The sequence below is a fragment of the Drosophila takahashii genome, chromosome 3L (assembly GCF_030179915.1).
Source record: "Drosophila takahashii strain IR98-3 E-12201 chromosome 3L, DtakHiC1v2, whole genome shotgun sequence".
In the NCBI taxonomy this organism is placed as follows: domain Eukaryota; kingdom Metazoa; phylum Arthropoda; class Insecta; order Diptera; family Drosophilidae; genus Drosophila; species Drosophila takahashii.
The window spans coordinates 25,992,210-26,016,448 of NC_091680.1; the positions used below are offsets into that span (position 1 = coordinate 25,992,210).

The 24,239-nt window shown below is 38.2% G+C and overlaps 1 protein-coding gene and 1 long non-coding RNA gene across 4 annotated transcripts; one reads left to right on the forward strand and one right to left on the reverse strand.

Annotated features, from left to right (window-relative positions):
- Positions 1-4,049: 4,049 nt before the first annotated feature.
- Positions 4,050-23,540, reverse strand: Rgl (Ral guanine nucleotide dissociation stimulator-like). Of its 3 annotated transcripts, none has more exons than XM_017155574.3 (7): positions 23,188-23,540; positions 19,158-19,529; positions 7,731-7,832; positions 7,115-7,498; positions 6,528-7,049; positions 6,176-6,328; positions 4,050-6,119 (listed from the first exon to the last, which is right to left on the reverse strand). In XM_017155574.3, the coding sequence occupies exons 2-7, from the start codon at positions 19,182-19,184 to the stop codon at positions 4,974-4,976; spliced, it is 2,334 nt and encodes a 777-aa protein (XP_017011063.1). In that variant the 5' UTR covers positions 19,185-19,529; positions 23,188-23,540; the 3' UTR covers positions 4,050-4,973. The 3 variants fall into 3 exon arrangements, with proteins under 3 accessions (XP_017011063.1, XP_017011065.1, XP_017011062.2); XM_017155576.3 differs by lacking the exon at positions 23,188-23,540 and adding an exon at positions 19,646-19,727; XM_017155573.3 differs by lacking the exons at positions 19,158-19,529; positions 23,188-23,540 and adding exons at positions 11,525-12,076; positions 16,541-17,295.
- LOC138912888 (uncharacterized) lies at positions 20,081-21,367 on the forward strand. The gene is made up of 3 exons (XR_011418434.1): positions 20,081-20,339; positions 20,392-20,557; positions 20,617-21,367. It is a non-coding gene; the product is annotated as an uncharacterized lncRNA (long non-coding RNA).
- Positions 23,541-24,239: the final 699 nt, after the last annotated feature.

Below are 24,239 nucleotides of genomic sequence, written 5' to 3' on the forward strand. Positions count from 1 at the left end.
TCTACAGTTAGAAAAAATATATATCTTCATGATTGGCTTCCTGATAAAGATCGTTGTTACAGCCATAATTGCAAAGTTTCAGAGCGTTACTTAATTAATAAAAAAAAATAATAATTAAGGAAACCCTTGAAGTTTCGCTTTATTATATTTAGACTTAAACTTAAGCTCCATAAATAAATTATGAAAAAATTTAATCTTATATGCTATATTTTAATTTAAATTAAATAAAAATATTATAACTACAGTAGCAGTTTTTTAAAACCACAACGCAAGGTAATTTTGTACTAATATTCAATATATGTTTGCCATTTTTCTAGGTATATCCCTCTCTGGCCCTGGGACCTAGGGCTCTCTTGTTGGTCTTGCACTCAAAGTTTGCGTTGTTTGGATTTTGTTATTTTAATGTTCACTGAGCAGTCCCTGAGCAAGTGGATAAGGGGAGGGGAAGCCAGGACAAAGGGAATACGAGAGAGGGGGTGTGTATTCTCAGTCTCGTTTCCCGTGTGCTTTTCGAGGATTTCTTTCGTGTAATTGTTTTCGTTACGTTTGTTACGTTTGTTATGGGCACCAGGTCCACATGCACCTAAAATGTAGACGTAATTGTGCACTACAAAAAATGATTGATGAAAGGGTTTATCGTGATTTTAAAATTATAACGTAGAAGCTTTGATACAATATTATAAATATTACCGAGGTATTTTTAAATTTTCGCACGCATAAAAATTACATTTAAATCAATGCCAGAAATAATTTATAAAATATGTTATTTATACATATTTACAACATTAGTACAAGAAAGTACGGTTTGTAAAATTATATAGTAGTTTTATAACATTTTCTCGAACACTCCGAGCCAATATGCATACAGTTATAATAGGCTTATATTTTTCTCTTTAACGTGGCTTGATTATTCGGCAATTAATAATTAAGAATTTTATGTAAGTCACAATATTAAGGAAAATAAAAATATTTTAAATAAAATGTTTCAAATTATAATTCTAGTAGCTTCAATGGCTTAATCCAACATTTTATTGAAGCTTTTGCCCAATTAAGTGTCTTGGTGTAGCCATAAAAACCAACCAACAAACCCGCGCCCATCAAAAGCCTTCCCAGCCACTCCCACCTTTTCTTTCATTTTCCTGCCCCTCTCGAATTTCCCTGAAGAGAGGCAACTCACTCAATAGTCCGAAAAGCGAACTGAGGCCCATCCGCTGAGACCCAAAAGAACCAGGTAATGCCAGAGCTTTGCAGAAAAGCTCTCTTCTCGTCGGAGTTCTCTCTTTTTCTTTGGCCGTCTCTCCCACGCATGAACTCAACACAGCTGGCGAAGAAACGTCAAAAATGTGTGACAGGAGCTCCACTCTAAAGAAGAGGCAGAGAATCGCCAGTTTGGCAGCTAGCAGAGGTCCTTTACTCTCTCGCTCTCTGGGGAGGCTGTATGTGTGTGGAAGAAAGTGGAGGGGCGTAAGGGTGAGTGAGGGCCCGACACGTTGTTGCATTTTTCGAGAAAAAGCGCTCAAAAGCAGGCAACTGAAAATTCCTTTGGCTTGGTGTTTTCACACGCTTGCATGTAACAGTTAAATCTTCTTTCCTCTTTTCATAGCCGTTTCTTTAATCTAACAATATTTACAAATTTCCAATTTAATCAATTCAAAAATAAAGTTTTTAAACTTGTACTATTTAAAGAATAATATATATTTGCTTAACAATATTTAAAATCTATTTTATTATATTGATAATTAAAAAACTAAACAATTGTTAGTCTGTACTTAATGAAATGATGTCGTATTATTCGTGTAAAAATGGTATTGCAAATTTAAGAAAACTTACCTTTTTCCTAAGGTAGATATTTATGCACTTTGACATACCTTCACATTAAACATAATATTTTTAGTCAAGCCAATCTTGAGATGAAATTATTTAAACACCAAAATCTTACGATTTTGATATATTGGTTTGCAAGGGTATTTGAGACACCATGCCTCAGTCTTCATTTCTATTTTTTTGTATTTTTTTGCTTTTTTGTTTGAAGGTTTCACCTGGTGTCGATGGAAATGTACACGTGCTATATGGTGGGTATATGGTAGAGGGAATCGCTAAGGAAGAGGGTGTAGCCCCCAATGGGTGGGGGGAACTTGTGTGTGGTGTGGAGGAATGGAGAAGGCCAAACTAGACTGTCGTCACGATACTGCCACCCTTAATCCCCATCTTACTTCTAGGACTTTCTAATTGAATTTCTTGTTTTGACCTGCAGTTGTGACCCTGTCTTATCAATTTTCCCTGTGGGTATGTGTTGAATTATGTCACTCCAACTGCGTCATTGTGTCTGCTTGAGGTTATCGATTATTCGTTCTCAGTTATGACGAAACGCGTTTGTACGCTAGAAATTGCTTTACCCCATTCACTATCCTCACCCCCGTAGTTTGGCTTCCGTTGCACAGAGAAAAAATTATCAGCATTGGTTAAGAATTTTAATTCTTAAAATCCAGAACCTTTTTCAATTATGATACAAAATGTGGTTTCCAAACTAAAGTTAAATGATAATATTTTAAACATTCGATTATATTTTAAACCGATTCAATCGACATTCAATAGTTCTGCTATTTAGATAAAGGCCTACTACTATAATATACATATGCGGCTATAATTTTTTCTTGCAATCATTATTATTAAACCTGCAAAATTACAAAGAAACACTTAAATTTCATTTTAGAACATTTGTTGGTATAATTTTTTTCGTGTGCTCATGACTTGCAAAACTATGACGTCATTGTTAACCCCGGAGCTTTCACTATGCTCCACTCCTCTACGCCACGCCCTCTTGGCAGCACTCCACTTTGATGCCACCACCCACTTTTTAGCCCTTTTGAGCAGCCTCAACGTCAAGTCAAGTCAACTTATTTCCATTTCCATTTGATGCTTGATGCGGATTTTCACCGACTAGTTTGAGAAAGTTTGTTTTTCGAGAGCTTTCAAGTTCTCCCCGCCACACTGCCACGCCCCCTCGCCCTCCGCCCGCACATCTCCGTTTGTTTGGCTCCGTGGGTTTTATTATTGCGGTACAAGATTTATTTTTTGTCATTGAAGTGATCTAATTAAAGTTTGTGTGGGCCGAAAAATTATACGCGCCAAAAAAGGGTAAGGGATAACGAATTTTATTTTCAGCGAAAGTTAGGTCGGAGGTGCAACTTGTTTTCGTATCCGACCAAAAGTTGTTAAAAAGTCAAAAAATAAAAGTAATTTATTTCAGTTTTACTGCCTTCATCTCGTCTGTGTGTTTGTGTGTGTGTCAGCCTGCAAATGTAATGAGATGTTTTGACCCGCTAACTTGGTCCTTTTCTTCTAACCCCTTCCTTCAGCCTTCGGTGGATGCTGATTTGGTTTGAAGCCTTGGCCAAGTTCTCTTGGCATCGGCTGCTTGATAATCAGATTTTTCCACTTTCCGTCCTTCTTCGCTTTTCACATCGAAATGGGTTAAACTTTTTCTGTCGACTTGTTGGGGGTTAAGTTTTCACATAGCCAAGCCAGGCTAATCAAAGTTGGAAATCAGTTTTGTTGGATTACTAATACCTTTAATGGAATGACAAATTTTTATACAAAGATGGGATGGAAAGATTCTTGATATATCTTTAGTCCCATCAGAAAAACGTAGAAATCGATGGAGCTATTTTAGAAAGGGTTTGTAAAATCTATTACATTTTGATTTGTTTCGAATGGAATTGGAAATCTATGGAACCAAGCTAATGATTATTTTGCATTTTAGTTGATTTATTGAATTTCATTTTCAATGATTCCTTTAATCTTTATTTCGTAGAATGTTTTACTTACTTTTACCGAAATATTACAGTAAATCAGCGGTCGGCACACACATACGTTGACATTTTGTTTTATATTTGTGTATGTAATTTGCACTGGGCAGCTCATCGATGTGTGTGTGCAGACCGCTGTTTTACGTTATACATGTGCGAGCAGCGCGCCGGCAGAACAAAACCCTATGCTCACTTAATAGGGCGCTGCCGACCGCTGCAGTAAATTAACGAGGCAAATCATTATGTTTTCGTTTGGTACAATTTATTTTTCAGAAGAACACAAATTATAGCTTTTCATTTATCTATTTACAATATTTCTCTGTTCATCTTCTTTCGCGTACTTAGTTTTCATTTAAATAACTATCATATTTAATATGTATAATTCTAAGTAGATTCTTAGTGTTTACCGTAGATGTATAATTGTTTCATTCTCTCAGTAGTTTTCAATGTAGATAACTTACAAAATCTGAAATACAATATCTTAACCTGCTAAAGTTATTGATAAAATATTATTTCTTGTTGTGCACTCCACACGGAAACAGTTACAAATCGTACTTATTGTTAAACTTGTATTTATAATACACATACAGTGGGTAAAAACATCTATACAAATATGCTTAGTTGTTTGTGTTTGAAAGTCCTCAAAGTACAGACAAGGAGGATCCTTCAACCAACTCAATATCCGTTTCAAGATCCCAAATTATTGTACCACATTTAGAATATCAATTGTTGTATTCAAATATATATACGTAATATATAATTGTGTTTGTAAATATCAGCAAATATTCCAGTAGAGTCTCTATATAATATAATATATGTTTTGGATTGGTATTTTTCGAGATATACTTACACATTAAACTCTAGGCCTGGGAAAAATCAGAGATTACAAAAGTCGGCTAACTGCTAATTGACAGGTTAGAATCAAAAGAGATATTAATCGAAATAATCGGTTATCGAACTAATTTCTTCTACTATTCTTTCGCTTTTCAATAAATAACTTAAACAAATTACGAACCTAAGTAGAAATTGGTATATCCAGTTTTGTCATGGGCGAGTCAAGCTCCAGCTATTTACAATTTCCCCCTCCCAATAAAGGTAGTCCCTTCTTCACTCCTCGCCCTCGTATCCCAGACACCACAATTGGGACAGGGGCACGGCTGTGGACTAGCTTCCGGCCACGCCCTCTTCCTTTCGCGGTCTCAGGATAAAGTTGAGGTTGTAGTTCGTGTTCACCGCGTAGTAGACATTCGCATTCTTCGGCATTACCAGTTCCTTATCGGGTAGAACCTGGGCCAGAGTAAACCTATCCGGATCGTCCTCCAGGCCCAATTTGAGCATAGCATTTCGGATCACCGTCGGCGTGCGCTCGTTATTTCCCAGCATAATGCTCTTGTACAGCACGATTCCGTCCAGCTCGATGTTGTCCGTTTCGTAGGTCACCCGGATGATATAGAAGTCCGGAGCGGACTGGGGAGTTCCACTCGATGGCTGCACCAGCTGGGCGTTGATATGGGGGGACCCACCATTGGTGGTGCCATTCCCGTGCGATTTCAGTCCATTTCCCATGGACTGCGAGTGCGTCAGTTTGCCCGACTGTCGACCGCCGGAGTTGCTGGAATCCAGCGACAGATTGGACACACTGCTCGAGGCGGACATCAGGGAGGCGTGCTGGTGGTGGGCATCCCTGTCCAGGGAATTGTGCCTCGAGCTGGTGCTGCTGTTCAGTTCGCAGTAGAACTGCGATCCCGCCCCGCTGCTCGAGTTGGAGTGAATGGAGTCAGTCTTCCGGTGGCCCATTATCGAGGCCGTCGATGAGCCGGTCGTATTGGTTAACGAGGTGTTGGTGCTGACCACCGATTTCCGTGGCGCCGGTGGCTGTGGCTCCAGTCGACAACTCAGCTCAAAGGCCTCCCGCTCGTCAAACACCGGCATCGAGTTGAACCAATGATCGAACAGGGCGTCCCCCTGCAGATTATACGTGTTGGCCGCTCCCTGGAGCAACTTTATCTGGGCCAGCACCTCGAACTCCTTGCGTTTCTTATCGAAGTTTATGAGCTTGTTCTCGGTGAGGTAGTCCGGGTTGGCCGTATGGATCATGGTCAGGTCGGTGAGGAAAGTACCCAGATAGGGTATCGTTCCGTGCGATGTCTGCGTTCCCAAGTTCAGAATGAGCTTCTGCAGGTGTCTATCACCCTGATCACTGCCCGGATCGGGATTCTTGGCTGTTCCCTCGCGTTTCAGTACTTCCCTCAGGGTCCAGGCATTGTTGTCCTCCGAGCAAATGTTCGCCAGCTCCGTAAAGACTTCCATCTGGTGAAGAATTACGGATTAGGAATTTTATACGTAGTTATGTAACCAATACTTACCCTTTCTTTAGGCAGCACTTCCCAGATCTTGGAGAGGCGGTATATGGAATTGGAATTCAGTGCAGAAATAATGGCCTTCAGTGAACTAAAGTTCTTGAGCATCCGCAGCTCCTGGGCAATGTCAATCCAACGTGAAATGTTAAGAGCGCGTTCCTGGTAAACATAAAGAATAATAAGATTAATAAGATAAGACACATGTAAAATCGAGATGGTCATGTAAATTTCAGGTCATGCAAAAACCCATACGTTTTTATATACTCTCTCGATCAGGTCAAATTTACCTGGCCGAATATCAAATTAAAATGAATCTTTAATAATGTAAAATCGATCTACGTTTCATAATGATCATTACCTGAGGCTTGAGGCGATCGATCAAGATGCTGGACACCACCCGAAAGAGCACCGCATTGAATTGGTTGATGGTGGCCACCACAGTCTCCGATCCTCCGCTGTCCCGCCGGGCCCAAGTGTGTCCGAGGCACTGGTGGGGTATCAGTCGCTTGAAGAGTTCCGTGTCCATACGGGTCAGCTGCTCGGCAAAGTGCCGAACGGGGACGTGAGGGAAGCGGAAGGCCTGCAGAAAGTGCGTGGGTCCGCGGTAGATGTGCCCATGACCGCCCATTGGCGCCAGATACATGCCGTTGAACTGATCCGTCAGGTCATACGAAGAGCCGTAGTGCGTGGGAATCATGAACTGCTGCATCTGTTGCGAACCCGCTGCAGAAAGCCACGAGAGACCATTGCCCTCTGAGCCACCACCTCCACCTCCTCCTCCATTCCCATAGACAGACTGTCGGATCAGGCGCTCCAGACGATTTAGCACCTTGATGTGCAGATCGGAACGTTTCAGTCGCTTGGTGGCAAAGGCCAAGATCTGTTGATCGAAATATATAATCAATAAATAGAAATCTTACAATATTGTTTAGAGTTTTTCCCTACCTGCTGCAGGTTGTCCTCATGCCAATCCTCCGGGAATCCATCTAGCCACACGTGAAGCGCCGAGACTAGGGTTTTCTTGTGCTGCTCATGGATGGAAGCATGGGGATCATAGGCGGGATCCATAACCTGGCCATTCTGCTGCGCCTGCTCTACCTCCTCCACGTGCTTCTCGTGCAGCGCATCGTAGCGCTGCGTCAGCAGACTGAGCACCTGCTTGGGCGTGGAGAAGGTGCGGTAGGTGGACAGGAACACGTTGATGAAGGTCGACTCCAGCTCCCCGTCATCGGTGGCTAGCGCCTCCACCAGCCGGGCCAAGGTAGCCGCCTTCACGAAGCGCACTCGCACTGTCTCCCACTCCAGATGGGAAATCTCATCATCCGAGTCCTGCAAGGAGAAAAGTTAATATTATTATTTAATAATATTTAAAAAAAAAATTAAAAAAGATGTAAAAGTTACAATTACTATATCAGTAAGCATGATTTACTAATTGAAACTTGATTTCAGTCTGGCAAATTAATTGGCGTGCAGTAAAAAGTGAGACTGGTTTCTTCTATCTCAAATTGGTGGCACCAAACGATTCTATCCGACTAAGTAATTGATATTGGGGTTTACTTACATTGCTGGCGGTGGGCGTGGGTCGGTGGTATCGCACCTTCTTCAGGTAAACGGTGAAAATTGCATTCTTCTCGTGCTCTTCGCCCCAGAGGCGCCACGTGGGCTGTAAAATAATAAAGAAGGAAAAGTGGATTAGTCTCTGTGGCGCTGATTGCTTTCTAGTTTTTTAAGATGTTTGTTTTCCCTGAACTTTGTGTGGGACTTTGCCAAAACTAGTTAAATATTTATTGAACGAAGACAGCAAAAATATCAGTTCAGTAAAAAATAAAAATATTTATAAATGAGAAATGTTTGCTACCATTCAATAAAAATGTATTTAAACAATATCTAAAATCTGTGTCAAAGTCAAAGATCACGGATAATTTATAGGCAATCAAATGTATCATACATCTAAATTTAGATTTAGTTTCCGACGTATTTTTAATTTATTTCCCCTTAATGCGAGTTCAACAATTTTTAAATATTCCCAATATAAACATTATGTCTTCAGAAATTCGCAAATTGTTTTGAGTTTGAGATTTGTTTGTTTTTGTGGAAATTCGGTTGTCTGGCATTTCCATTTCCGTTTCGTATGGCATCTTTGGCAATGTTAAGGCCCAAACCACATTTGTTCTTGTCTAGTCGTGGTATTTTAATTGATACATAAATTCTTTGCTAATTTGTTGGATAAAGCAAAACTAAATGTGTTTCAACAGAGATAAAATTGAGAATTCAATTTCGAATGACTTGAAGAATTATGCAATATTAAATTTTAATCCAAATAGTTTTTTAAAATTTTAGACAATAAATAAAGCTGCCAAGATGTCTTTTTATACAAAAAGTTTCGCACGCACTTGTTTTTCTTTTTATACAACTTTTTCCCAAGGCCCAATGCGTCCGGAAAATGCCTAGCATATTTTCGCTTAATCAGCGCAAAAGCATTAAAATTCTAATTAGAAAATCATGCAACACACAAAGGCAGCGCTTTACAAAATACCTTTTGTGTTTATGTAAAAACTATGTAAATACCACACACAGACGGGCCCACATAAAATGAGTGCATAAGTATTTAAATTGAAATTTACTCGCAGCAATGCCAAAAGCGTGAAAAAGCATTAAACGAGAAGTGAATGAATAAACGGGCAGCAACAGCAACCACAAAGGAAAAGGCACGCAAAGTTTGTTTGTAAGTGATGGCGCCCCCCAATAATAAACAGCAACAAAAGTTACAGCAAAGCCGTGGATTAACCAAAGTTGCTATAAAAAGATTTTTCTGAACAGAGAAAAAATAATATCGGCAAATCTCTATAAGTTCGGATAATATTTTCCTTCTTGACTCAAAAGTTTATTAAAATTTGTAATTAATTTAAAGAACTCTAAAAAACAAGCATATTTTGATTATTATTTGTTTATTTAAAATACAATAAATATAAATAAATTAAAAACTATTAGTAATTTTTATTATGTTGTTAAGTCAATTAAACGTCAAAAATTTTGAAAATAAGAAAAAAGTTTTTAAAAAATCAAAGGTTTTTTTATTTAATTTTTTGAATAAATATTAAAATGCATGAAATATAAAACCAACTTAAAAATATTTATATTCAGAAAATTCGTATACCATATATATCTTATACATATGGCTAAAAATTAACTAAATTTAATTAAATGGAAACATTTTGCTCTGTGCAGACAGGGCGACAATAGCAACAACATCCAGCTGACCCCAAATGAGAATCCGAAAAGGAATGCAAAAACATAAACAATCTTTGACGGGGTGGGGAAAGGGGGCCCCACACACGAAAATCCACACACAGCCATCACACGTACATGGGGTCATCCATCCTAGACAGACAGACACGAATCTCATGTTGATCCAATTAATTGCCCGCATGCGCTTTGATTACACCAAACAAAGGCGAACCAAATTGCTCGAATGTTTAGTTCACTTTGCCAGCATTTCGTAAATTTTTATTGAAGTACTTTAATATTTCGTAAAAACATGGGACTACATAACGAGTACACACTTCTTTTTTTCTGAGGGCGTTAAGTGGCAGGCAAGAGTGGGGCGATTTGTTGCTTTGTGTAATTGTGCATACATTTTTGTTTGCGCCGAGATGAATCTGGAAACAGCTGAAACATTTCCAAATGGCCTTGCAAAAATAGAAGACACGATGTGGCAATGTAAGGGCATGTGGAATAGGGTAATCTAGCGATCCATTTGCATTTAAACAATTTAGCCGGCGATTAGTAAACAAAATTCAATAACAACAGCTGCGAAAAATGATGTTTGGCCGGCCAGTGCTTCCTGCTGAAAATCCGAAAACATAAGAAACAAAATTGCAATTGTTTTTTATTTAATTGTAGCATGCTTAAGCTTAATTGCCGCTGTCTGTTTTATTTTTCGCTTGGCTGATTTACACACACTTCCCCTTCCCAAATCATTTGGCATATATGTATGTATATTTTACATACATATACAATGTGAAGGCAACATTTAATCAATTCCGATTCACGATCATCGGCGCCGGCAGCGACTTTTCCTTAGCAGCATCTGCCAAAAACTTTTGCCGCTGTTCTTGATTCGCATTGTTGAAATCCACATACATATAGCGTATACGTATTTATTTAATTTATTTGTTATTTATTTGGCATTTTTTGTTTTGGATGCCTTATACGCTCTGCGTTCAGTTGGTTTCGCTGTTTAATTAATGACGCATTATGGCAGCTCAGTTCAATTCCCCATTTGCGTCAAAACTGAAGGAAATACTAGTACTGCTACTTAAAAATGATTTAAAGGCATGTATTTGGTGGTAAATCATGATTTAATGGACATTGATTTATTAGCTGCAAGCACCAATTTTGAGTTATTTTTCCAATATTGTCCTGCAAGGACTGGATATGATTCACTCTTAAAGATCTTGGTCGAATATTATTGTAATCAAATTATTCTTTAAAGCTTTTAGCTATTTTGGCATTTCATCTGAGAAGAAGATTAAACGTTGTTGAAGCGACAATTTCATTCATTCACTTCCGTCCGTGAATCTCACTACTCAGTCTATTATTATCACTGGGTTCAAGTTCACAGACAATTAAGTGATATGTTTTGCTATCACACAACTATTTGGCTTTGAACATTTGCATTTAAGTAAATATCAAATTTTGGGTTTTATTCAGTTGATATAATATATTGCTGTTCTTCAACCAAATTCTGAGCTATTTGTTAATTTTGCAAAATTGTCTCATGAATTGCCACAGCAATTTTGATCCAATTAGTAGTCTGTTGCCTTACCTCAACGTCTTAAATTCTTGCTAGCAATTCAAGCAATTAATTAGTGTCAATTAGTCAATCAATTGGGTAAACATAAATAAGCCGGATGTGACTCGGGTATCTGTAACTGAACGACTGTCTCACACTAAATACAAGCAAAGAGAAACAAAACCCGAAGCAATAATGAAGTGGGCAAAAAATACTCTTTGATATATAATTTTATAGAATGTTCTAAAAAACTGATATTTCAAATCTTGATAGAAAAGGGTACTTTCTGGTTTCAAATAGATAAATTTGGTCACTCTAAAATGCATTTATAAAATAAAAAATCATTACCATAAGTAAAGACTTTTCTTAATAATACGATTACGCTATTAATGATGCTTTATTTTAAGATTAACCACCAATTATTAAAGCTACGCATGCACGCGAGATAGTTATCCATTAAAATTTTCAAACGACGCGTCGTTAAGTTATTTTAAAAATAATAATATGATTTAATCAAATTAATGACGTAGGCTGACTAGTTTACGAAACCCTCAAGTTACCTTTGTGTAGGTATAGTTTTTGGCGTGCAGGTCCTTGGTCTTCTTGGAGAGATTCCTCAGTGTGGCACCCGTGCAGGCGCATAGGTACTTCAAGCTGGCCACCACCTTTCGTTCCGCATTGAGGACAGCTGACGAAACATCCAGGTCGTCGTAGGAGTGATAGGAGCTGTTCCTGCGCGGTTTGGCCGAGGCGGATCGGGATCGTCGCTGCTGGGGCTCCGTGTGCTTTTGGCACATGTGAGCAGCTGGCTCGCTGGCTGGGATCAAGGACTTCTTCCTCTGTCTCGGACAAGTGTGGTGGTGGTATTGCCTCTTGGTGTCCTTCGTGTCCTGCTGCTGCTGATGGTAGGCGCAGGACTGGCTGGTGGTGTTGTTGTTCACCTGCCGCCAGGCACTGCTGAAGTCCGTGTTGTCCAGCGGAGGCATCAGGGCGCGATTATATCCCGTCAGATCCTGCAGCTGATAGGCGCAGGTGTGACTCTTGATCAAGGCGGGCTTCTGCTGGTGCTTTTGGCTATGCGGGCATTTGCAGTTGGCGCGACTTGTGAAATTCTGCAAGTTTTTCGGGGGGTTTTGTTTAGACTCAAATAGTTTATCTAGTTTTTCGGGCTTGGGGGTGTTAAACTCTCAAGAGGTTGCTTTGTACTTGATCTTGGTCTCGCGGGCTGTGGTTCATTGATTGACTGCGACCCTCAACCCACTTGAGCTGTCTTCTCAGTTCGTTCACAGAGCCCCTGACCTTGGCTACGATTTGACTCCAAAGACACACACGAGCACAATCCACTCGCATTGTTCAGCTGTATTTGATGTTTATGAGCTACTCACTACCAAAAAAAAAGAAAATACCCAAAAATAGACAACAACAAAAAAAAACAATCCAGCAAACAAACAAACGAAAAGTGTATTTTTGACAAGCGACTTTGTACTTCAAGTGGCGCTCACTACTCACTCATCCCCTCCATATTTGGCTAAATGGGAAGCGTTTGCCCCTCGAACCCCTATCGCAACCCCCAAATGCCCGGGGGCCCAATTTACGGGCAATCTTTGTTTAACAATTTCACATTGCGTTTGGCGCGTTGTTCATCCCGGCCTATAATCGTAAACAACATCCCAAGTATGATCATTCAGGCAACCCATTCAAGATGTGTTCAACTTTTACCAGGAAGTTATTACGGGCAACTAGTTTGTTTTTGTTGTTTTTGGGCCTTAGTATTTCACGCCTATTGACAGCTGCGCACAGGTTTTCGCCAAGGAAATATTCATCCGAAAATACTCTAACAAAGGAAAGGCAACGGGAAGAGTTTCTACCAATGAACTAGAATGGAAAACTCAAGATCAAGTTGATGCTTTTCCAAATCAATATAATACTTTAAGATTATAAAGTCTCTATAAATGATCAACATTTAATAAAGAGTAATATATTTAAATAGTATTGGATAGAGCTCTTCTGTTTTTATATAAGTTTATGTGAGATTAAAGAGTATTTCCGAGTCGTTCAAGACAAATAACTCTACAATATTTTGCCTAGATAAATATTTTCTTGTCTCTGGTGTGGAAACTGCGCTGCGCTTTCCTTTTCTCCATCAGTTTTATGGCATTTACCTCGCCGGAGATGAACTGGCCCAGCCCATTTCATGTTGAGTTTAGACATAAATTCAGGCCAACTCCGACCATTTTGCAGTTTTTTGCTCAATTACAGCTCGGCCTGGCTTCATTGCCAATTACATAACTTGTTTCTGGCCAAATTCGTGCGAAGAGAAATGTCATTTGGCTGGTAGGTCTTTGAGCCAGTTAATCTCCGCGAGGAAAATAATCACATTATTCGAAGAGAGGTCAGCGCTTGGTCGTGCGTGAGGAAAGGAGAAAAAGGTCGGGTCCAGAGGTCTCGGATCTGGAACGTGCCTCGTGTGGCCGAGTGTACCAAATTATATGTGATGCCTTGAAATTAAATTACCAAGAAATGCATCGACAACCAAACAATCAAATACGCATCACGAAAATTAAATCGAGCGGCAATCGAATCAAACAAATATTGGAATGCCCTCCGATAATTAAGGCACGTCCGTCTAGCATGCGTCATTCTTTGGGGGGAAATCTAGGATTTTCTTCCCGGGGCGAACCCATAAACAAGATGCAATCTGAACAATCTAATAAGTCGAGCATGAATTATTAGTGGTTTGCGGATTGTAATCACAGTGGACTATTTTCAAATGGAAAGAACTAAGGAAATATGCATCTATCCAAAAAATGAAAATCAATAGGTTTTAAATAAATAGTTATATACGATGTAGTCTCACTAAACTTTTCATAATTATAATTTTTCTACAGCTCCACATTTCTGATTTATAGACATTAGCAACGTTTGCCCCGAAGATTGCATATTAATGGCGATAAGAAAATATGCTTGCTTATTCCAAGAATATATCAAAGCTTCTCCAAGTCGAACTTTGAGCCAAGAATTGATTAGAAAAAATCCTTCAAAGCTTCAGATCCAACAACCCAGACCCACATGCGCATACATATTTGTAATTGTTTTGTTTGAGATGCCTTCGTCTAATCAATATGCACATATATTGCACTCGATTCGTACCAAGCCCCAGAACCTGAACACACTCATTTCATTCACGATTATTATTACAACGAATGCCAAACGAGACCGAGAGAAACAGAACACGACGCTGGGAGGAAACGACATTTGCATACGGCTGAGTTTTTACCTTTTCAGTTCGAATGAATCATCAGAAAATACCGAGCCCAGGAAAAAACAGCGGCCGAAATAAAGCTCATTAAGTAATGAAATATTATAGTATTATAATGCCAGACGGGCAATTGTCAAACATTTTCGTGTTTGTGTATACAAGCTGCTCAATTATAAAGAAATAGCATCCAAGTATGATGGGGCGGCTAATTGGGACGGCCCACATCATCTGTCTATATATAGATCAGGTGACCTTTCCTCCAGAAAAGCGTGTGGGTGGTGATTTCTGTTTTATGCCAGGGGGTTTCTCTCAATTACAGATCTCTGCAAAAATAGCCAGAAACCAAAACAAAGGAGAGTCGAACAACAACATCAAAGCGGATGGCCATTGCTTTTGCATTTGCATTTGGGGTGAATTTTTCAACGAACAGCTGTACAGCTGAGGTCAAAATAATCAAAATGATTTCAAAATATGTAAGTTAAGGATTAAATTATAAAATTTCAATGGCAAATCAAGCTGTTAAAAAAGACTCCTGATTAAAAACGATGTTTTTTTTTTAGTTTGAGCAATAAAAAGATCTAAAACTAGATCTAAGTCATTGGCAAATTCCTAGGGCAATTAATTAAATGTCCGAAATTTAGAACACATTTCGTTTATCTTGTAAAATATTTAAAATCATTTATTTTGACCGCAACTGTAGGCACCAATATCTATATTTAAATCGACGACCCCTGGCACGAGTTTGTGAATTGCAGCAACAGAAGCAGCGGCAAAAAAACAACGCAAAACAAAATTGAAAACGCCAAAGAAAAAAGAAACTGAAACTAAACACCACTCTCCCCTCTGTCATCTCTGACTGACTGGCTAAATGACTCTGACTGACTGTCAGTTACATGTGACTGCATCCGACGCACTCAGCTTGACAACATTTGTTGCTCCCCCGGTGCACTAAAAAAATTTATGGGAATTTTTAATAAATTAAATGTCAATACTTTACTGACACAAACCCACTTAAAATGTTTAACTGTTTCTACAGAAAATATAAATAAAAAATACCGTGACAAAAATTATTTTAAAATTATATTCTACAGCCAAATTTTAGCATATTTCTTTGAAACTATAATCTAGCCAATTTTTTCAAATGCAAATAATTTTATACAGTAGTTATACCTCTCTTTTATTCATTGACCGCATTGATATTTTTTGATTTCCCAAACAATAATATCCGATTAATCTTTTCTTTTTGTGTACTCATTTGTATCTACTACTCAGCTTCTGTCCCGCTCTTTCTGCTATTATCAAACCACATCCGTCGGGCAGCAGAGATGATGTACAAACAATACAAAAACATATCAACTTGAACTAAAGCTTGAGCCACTGAGCATAGCTCGCCAAGTAAATTATTTTTATGCACTCCCCATCATTTTCCACTGAGAAGAGGAAGAGGGCGGAGCTTTTGTTTTGCATACAATGGGAGCTGATAAATGTTTGAGGGGGGAGCTCTCAGCATAAACGGATGATAAAGAAACAAAAACAAAACTGAGACTGCAACTGAATTAATACATTTGAGGCCTGTTCTCAAATGATTCATTTTGAAACTCATAACTTTCCGAAATAATTCGTGGCCTGCCCTGTGTGAATTTCTGAGAAATGCAACACATTACTTATTCATCACTTAAATATACACTACTTTCTCAAATCCAACAAATCGCACCATTCTGAATGCTTATCAATAAGGATGTATTTTGTAGGCCCCCGAACCCAGTATTATTACAACAAGTCTACAGGTCTGTCAGTTCTCATACGAATCATTTATAACTTGTAAATATTATCAACTTTTATCGATTCCTAGTCCTTCCCCCAGAGACGTGTTTTATTTCTGGACTCCACCAAGGCGTAAAGTTTCCATGCCATTGCCTTTTTACCCACAATCGTTGTTGGCATTTCTTTGTGATTCGACATCCAAGACACTACAGTAAGCCCTCTCCACATACAACCAGATCAAGTACAAAGCAACTAGTTTTCAGGGTGGGTATTATCGATATTTATCCATATTTAGGGGCGAAGGGTCAATAGTAATGAACAAGATAAACCTCCTACAACTGACATACCCTCACAGTGGTTGCAATTTAATCTTATCTAAACTTTTTAACTCCGAGTCAATGAATGGAAAAATGAGTATTTACTGTCAATATCTTGGAAACTAACAAATTTGTATGATTCAACATGCGAGTGACCACTGTAAGGGTAGGATGAGAGCCCATAGATCTCAAGTGCGCTCATTTTTATCTGCCCTGATGGACTACGATTTTTTTACCATTTGAGATTGGCTTTTGTTCCTTGAGAAATGTTGCTGAGATTTCCGGTGATGCACTGCTAGGTTTCTCCTATCCGTTATCCTCTTTCCTTTCTGTTTGCTTTAATTTACACGGCTCCTTTAATGGCTTCTGGTGTTTTATTTTTACACCCAAGTGCAGTTCAATGGATGGTGGGGGTGTTGTACAAGTAAAATCGATATTCCTGCTGCTCTTTTTTTCTGAGCTTCTGTGGCCTGTTCAGCTTCCTGAGGACGATGAGTCAACGGAACGTAGAAAAACACACCCAGGAGCAATATATGTAGGTGGGGTTGGGGGTTGATATTTGTATTTGTCCACTGGTTAGTGGATAGTGGTGAATCCTTGGTCCGCGAAGAAGGGTTCGTTGCACTACGCCTCTGCGTCTGCTTCGCAATCTCCTTTTGCTCTCGTGCTTTAGCACGCCTTCCTTACTATATCTATATATTTATTTTCACTTTTATCGCTTTTTCCTTTTCTTTGGCTAATGCTGCACTCGCACACACGTAAACACTGATTTTCGGGATACCGCTTGCATTTTCATTCGCTTGGTTGAAAATCTCAACATGAGATATCCATGTAATTACAAAAACATTATACAAAATTCCCATTCGGGGGTTTCTCCAATTGGAAAGGGGGGCGAGGCGCAGAGCGCAAAACGCGCGCGAGACAAACACACAAAGCCCTCGGCAGAGAGACACGCGACACAACCGCCGCCAACAACAGTCGAAAACGAACAAACGAACTCTGCCCGCTTAGAACAAACGACCGCCCGAAACCCCATCGCTTGGACCCAGCTCTCTCTTGCTCTCTCTATCTCTCGGGGATCCACTCTCTCCCAATAAGAACACAAGCAGCTGGGAGGGTTGTTCTTACCGGACGGATGTAACTGTAGCATCCCCGTGATGCGCTCTCCTGCGCGCTCTCTTCGCGCTCTCTCAGGTATTCCAGTTTTATACCGTGGGAACTTAAAGCACCCACTATTAATTCTAACCTTGTACAAGGGAATATAGAATGTGTGGGAACCGAGAAAAATATAAAGAATTCGAATAGGTACTTTAAAGTACACAAAACCATTAAAATTATAATAATAACATAATGCAATTTTTTGATAACAAGGAAACCTATTTTTAAAATATGATTCATTTCTTAAAATATTTTTTAGATTTATTCAATATCTATTGTATCAAAACCTACATACGAACTTTTTCATTAAAAATAAAGATTATTCGCCTTTTTGAAATGTAAATTTTGATTCAAATTCATAAAAATGGGCATCACTTAGTCGGTTCAACTTAAAGTAAAATATTCTTACTTATTCCTACCATTCTCGCTCTGTTTATGTTTTTTCTGATGAGCAATTGAATGGATTGTTTGTTTCTCATCAGAACTCTCTCACCCACTCTCTTAGTAATATTTAGTATTTTTTCAGTATTTTTTGGGGCAACTTCACACTGACCCCCACAATAGCATTTGTTTTCATTATCTTCACGCATTAATCAATGGAATTTATGAGCGTCTTAAAACTTTGAGACCTACCGTGCTTTTGATTAATGCCAAAGAAGAAATTTAAATAATTTTCCTACTTGCTTTGTTTGAATTTTTGGGCTATCTATTGACCACCCGGCCAAACATGTGAACTGGAATGACATAATTATGGAAATGGGAATACCTGTGTGTTGTCTGGTATTTGGTAACGATTTAAAGAAAGCTGGCGGGGAAATCAATAAGCAGAAATATTAATAAAAACGTGCATTTACGTAAGCGCCAATCAAACGATGTCTGTTGCTTGTAGACGTTGGATAAACATTGGACACCGAAGGCACGTCAATTGATCAATTAGCGAATGCAACAAGTTAAAAGACAAAGGGCGGTGATACGTTATGCACTTCGGGAAGCTGATAACGATTGTTGCATAAAGAAATCAAAAGAAATCAAGTAAAGCTGAAGTGTTAATAATTCCATCTAATATATTATTTGGTTTGGATTTTCCATTATTTGTTTCATTCATAACTTATTTCAGTCATAATATGTTTCATTCCCCGACTTTAAAAAAGAGGAAATTAAGATTAAATAATGAGAAATCAAATTTTTAGGAAATGTCTCATAGCGATTGTTATTTGAAGAGAACAATGTTTTACCCAAAAGATTTAGTCATATGGGAAGATTGCTCATTAAATTGAATTAGTAACAAAATAGTTATTTTTAAAAAATAATCATTATAAAAACCCTGTACGAAATTTCACAAATAGTTCATAGAACTAAATATAAAAATTCAACTTCACTTATATCAGCTTGTATATAAAAATATTATTACTAATTCTTCAACACCCGATGTGTTAAAATTGATATTTTGAAATCTGTTTAATCCAAGTGTAACTTCCTTACGGCCACAACTTCTGGTTCACGTTGATTTGGTCCACTAAATATTTGACCAAGTAATTAGCAGACTTGAGCAAAAGCTTCCACACAAAGTTCGGCGCTCAGCGAGATACTTTCAAAATGACTTTCTATGCATTTCCCTGTTACTTTCTACGCTTACTATGTATTTACTAGAGTGTACACCGAACTTGGACAAAAGATAATGGGGTAGCTACTCACCAAACTATCGGCCACATTTTGACTCATTATATTCCGCAGCGTTGACGATGGCCAGATGCTGCAATTACTTCAAGGTGCGTGCTGCTCAAAATCTGGTGCGATGCAATTGCCGATGGTGGTGGTGATGTAGATAATGATGCTGATAATGACTGGTATCTGTCGGATACGCGCATTTTGGCTTGGCACAGCTAACGACAAACAAAGACTGGAACACACACACTTTGGCGGACACGTGTAACGCGTTTACTTATTTATTTCTTTTTTGGGTTGTGCAATTCGCTCGGCGAGGCGGATGTATCTGCAAGATACGCGACCAAACTTGCAATCGTATCGACACAAATTTCAAGTTTTCTTTTCCATTTCGTTACCAAACTGCAAGAAAGCGACAAAACATTCGGGTGAAAACCATTTCAACTCAATGGAAAGTGCGGCAGTAGCAGCAGCCCGCAAATGAAACGGTCAATAAAAGTTTATAAAAAGTAACGCACACCGAAATGAATCAAAACCCAGCGCACACACATTGTTGGCATTCCAGAGGCTTAGAAGCCAAGACCGCGGAGACCAAGCGCCATCGAGCGCCCAGCAACAACTAACCCGCAGTGGAGCAGCAAAGCACCGGAATGAAATAAATGCGACTTGAGCGTGGCGCGCAACTGATTTACGATATTCGCTACACAGCTACAGTGGGATGAATGACCAACTATTTCAGAAATCTATCTTTGATTTAAAAGTCTAATAAAAAATATAATTTATAATACTTAAATTTCAATAAATAAACAATTATCATAATTTGCTGCTAGGGTAAATTTTTCTAGGAATAGGATATATATCTATGGTGAAAGTCTAGACAATTACCGCTTATTTTGTAAATAAACTAAATGCATGATGTAAAAATATAAGGCCAGTTAACTTTTGAAATTTTCTGTCACTTTAGAACAAAAATATTGTTTCGCAGTAAAATAATTTCAAATTACAGTCATGTGCTTTACTGACAAGGAGAATTGTTATTTGGTCATATTTATAATTTATGCTTTGGGCGCACTGGAGTTCGGCTTCAGACTCTTCGAATTTATATATATAGTCAACAATTTGCAATTTTTTAGTTGCATTCTATTCACCATATTGATTTCTTGGGTAGTGGTTTTCGTTTTCACCACGATCCTGTTTGTTGGTGTGATATTGGCGAGTATAACTTCAAATTTTAAAGGTAAACTCTTACAATTTTCTTTTTTAGAAAAACCCTAAATTGGTTAGTGCCTATTTGTGGGTTGCCCTGGTGTTTGGGGTTCTATTGTGCATAATGCAGATTGTGACGTATGCGTTTGTTCCGCGAAAGTACATCGTAGAAAGTAAACATGAAGTCGAATTTTTATTTATGGCAACGTGGCCAGCTTACTTCCGTGAGTCTGTTTCAGTGTTTCGTACAAGAGGTTATTACTAGGAAGTCGTTTTTTTTCAGTCTTGTGGGCCTCTTTTGTGTTTTATCCGTTTGTTTACTTTGTAGAAGAACTATGGCAGTAATGCATTATAGTTCCTTTGGAAATCGACGAAGTTTTCTCCTGATTTTGGCCAACATTTACAAAAATTTTAAATATATTTCTCACGACAATCCGAAAATTCAAACATATTTGTAGTCATTTTTTTATTAAAAAAATAAGTAAATCCTAGGGAATTATTTCTTGAAGGACGTTCTGCACATCCCACTGTGCCAATCTACGCAAGTGACAGTGGCTGTGGAGTTGACAGCACCTAATGATGGATTTCTTTTTTACGACTGGTAATCGCAGTTACCCCTTTTGCGGCGGTAAAAGAGCAGGGCAAAAGATAGCGGCTCGTCTCGAAATATTTAGCTAACGCAAAACAAAAACATTAATGAAAGTTTTTCAGCACAGCCGTTGTTTTTGTTAGTTTATGCTCTTCTACCTGTTCGCATTGGATGGCTGGCTTGGTATGTGTTCTGAATAGTTCGCCCAGACACACATGAAAAAATGCGGAAAATGTTTGGACAATACCTGGCCAAAGAAAAGAAAACAAAACAAACGAAGAACAGGTAGACGAATATCGTCAACATATACAGGCTTGCCAAACGCACAGGGAGAATCGGAACAAGATACAAAATCGGAGAGAATCTTGAGAGAACGCAGAACCGATCAGATGTTTTGAGGTTCCATGACATTTGGAAGAGAGAACTTCTTTTTACCAGCGAATATCGTAAACAGACTTTAAGTCAGAATTGTATTAAACTAAATTAATTTTCGAATATACCAAAACCTTTTATTTTTAATACTCATTTTGGAATAAGGTAATATTGGTATACTTCCTTGAAAACATCTCATTAAAAAAAAAACAACCCTTTCTAGAAAAAAAACTTCTTGAAAATAATTGTTTGTCTATTTTGTCATTACATTTGGGAAGCCACTCAATTTAAAAATTTTAATAACTTTTTTAAAAGATAGCTAAAGATTCACATTTCAGTGTCATTAGGGGCAAGTCTGTTTGGCCAAACACAAACAAAACCTGAAGAATCATCAACCTTGATTACCTTGAGCTGCGAGTGACCCTTCTCAAAGCCCCATAACGAGAAGAAGATGGAGATACACAGAAAAAATATATCCAGTTACTGTTCCTTATTTAAAATTTATTTTTTTTTAATATTAGAAGCAAGCAATATTTGTATATTTTCTAGTCAATTATGAATCTATTTCTAACTGTGCAGTTTTAATGCCAAGCTCAGCTCTTAATTATAAGTTGCGGACCTCCCTCTTTTCTATACCCTTTCCCTATATATCTCCCCCTCGCTAGTTCTTAGAACTATAAGACATCATCAATTCATTAGCATTTTAAATTTAAAACAAAAGTTAAAACAAGCTGGTCGACGTCAGCGTTTCGCTCTTTTGTTCCTCTCTCTTCCAATTTTGCCGTTCTGTCAACTTTGCGAGCTTTTTGCGAAATTGGTTGCTGTTTTTTGTTTTCGTTCGCTTTGTGTTTCTTACACCTCCACACAGCTGAGCTTGGATCCATAAAAGATATAAAAATATTTATATATGTTCCAGACCCAGTGATATATGGGCTACTTGCTGTTGTTGTTGCTGGGCAATATTGACAAATGGAAATTCTGAATCGTTTGTTTTTTGGCCTGGCTTAAACCAAATTAACTCTCTCCCACTCTCTTTTTCTCTGTTGCTGTTCAACTCGTTAGCTCTACCTCTCTCTTTTTTACGATTGCAATAATGATCTCACTCTGTTGTAGTTCTCAGTGTTTTTTGCTTTACGATATTAAATTGCTTTATTAGCCAAAAAAAGGCGAGAACGTTGCGGAGTAAAGTCTTTTTAATTCCTAGTTTTCGTTTTTTTCCTATTTTTGTTCGATTCCACTTCTGTGATTTCTTCTTTGTCAATTTAGCACTCGTTTCGAACGTGTTTCGGCGGTAACACGCAAGCAGCTCTATAAAATGGTAGCTTTTGATATCAATTTATCTTCGGTTGAATTTGTCATGTTGCTAAACTTTATTATGTCGTTAAGGTGGAGGAAAATTCCGTTATTTTTAACATGATTTTTGAGTTTTCTCTTTTTTTAAAGAGCATATTATATAGTTGTTTTTGATCAAATAAGTTTTTTAATTTTTTTCAGACTCTTTTACACCAAGGCAATAATTGTTAACTCCCGTTGATTTTTCCATAGCAGCTTCACATTTTTCTAGTAATTTTTATACTTTTTTGTTGGCTATCTCTTGGGCCAACAACTCAAAAAACACGTTGCAATTGGCAACTGGTTTACAGCTATGCAACGGCAAACACACACACTCGCGGCTATTTCTTTATGTACACACACTTGGGAGCGTCTAGGTAGACACAAACACAAAAGCAAATAAATGTTGCAGGTGTGTAAATGCCAATTTTTCCACTATATATAGGCATTTTTTGTTAACTTTTTTACATTTATATTTTGCGAGTAATTTGCACAATTAATTGTAATTATTTGATTGGGTATTTTCGATAAGCAAAAAGGCAGGGATTTCGTTGTATATACCTTTTAGATTTTCATGCTGCTTGATTATTTTTTTGCTGTTGCCACTTTTGTGCACCTTTTTTTCACACACAAACTCGAAACAGAAAATGCCATTAATGATACGATGTTGTTGTTGTCTTGAGCACTGGAAATTTTCGTTACGCTTTGGCAGACATTACGAGCCATGCTCCGCATCCGCGACCCCCAATCCACATCCGCAATCCGCCAGCAGCGATATGATGGCTATATCTATATCGTAGTTGCTCGCGGGTGTTGCTGCGGCAGTTGAAAGAGTTTGAGCGGTTTTGGGACTACTGGGATCGCAACTCGGACCCGTCTATCTTTGGTTACACGTACTTTGCGACTGAGCCGAGAGCAACTGGCGAAACACACGCCGAACTCAAAACTGAAGCTGGTCCCGTCTTTTGGCCTGGCCAAGAGCCTCGCTCTCCCAACAGTTAACAATGGCAGGTGAGAGCAGCTGCAGCGGAGAGCCAGATATCACATTTCAGGTACTGAGCGAATCGTGGTAGCGCAGATTTTTTGACCAAACGATCCACCTGGGTGAACAGCACCGCATCCGGCGAATATCGTAAGGTAGCTAAGGTGGTAAAGATATTCTAATTTATAGATATAAACGACTAGATTTAGATTGAAAAACGTATAAGATTGCGTTTTTGAAGATATTAAGGTTTCTAAAAAACGTTTGCATGTTAATACAACCTTGTTTTCAAATTTTAATAAAAAAAAAGGATTTTAAAACATTTGCAGCTTTTATGTAACAATTAATTAATAAATTGTTGAAAGTTTTTTCCACGTGAAAATGCGTTAAAATAATAAAAGCAACATAAAATCAGACAATCCAATATCGTAAATGGTGCAAAATTTAAAGATAAACTATTTTCCAATATTTAACTAAAAAAATCTTTTGTTTTTGAATGAAAGTCTCATTTATTCTATTTATTTATTCACTACTTCGAGCACGCACTTAAATTTGCACTTAAAAGTGGGAAACAAAACCAATAAAATTTGCCCGAGCCCAATGTTTTATTAACCATTAAGTGATTGACTTA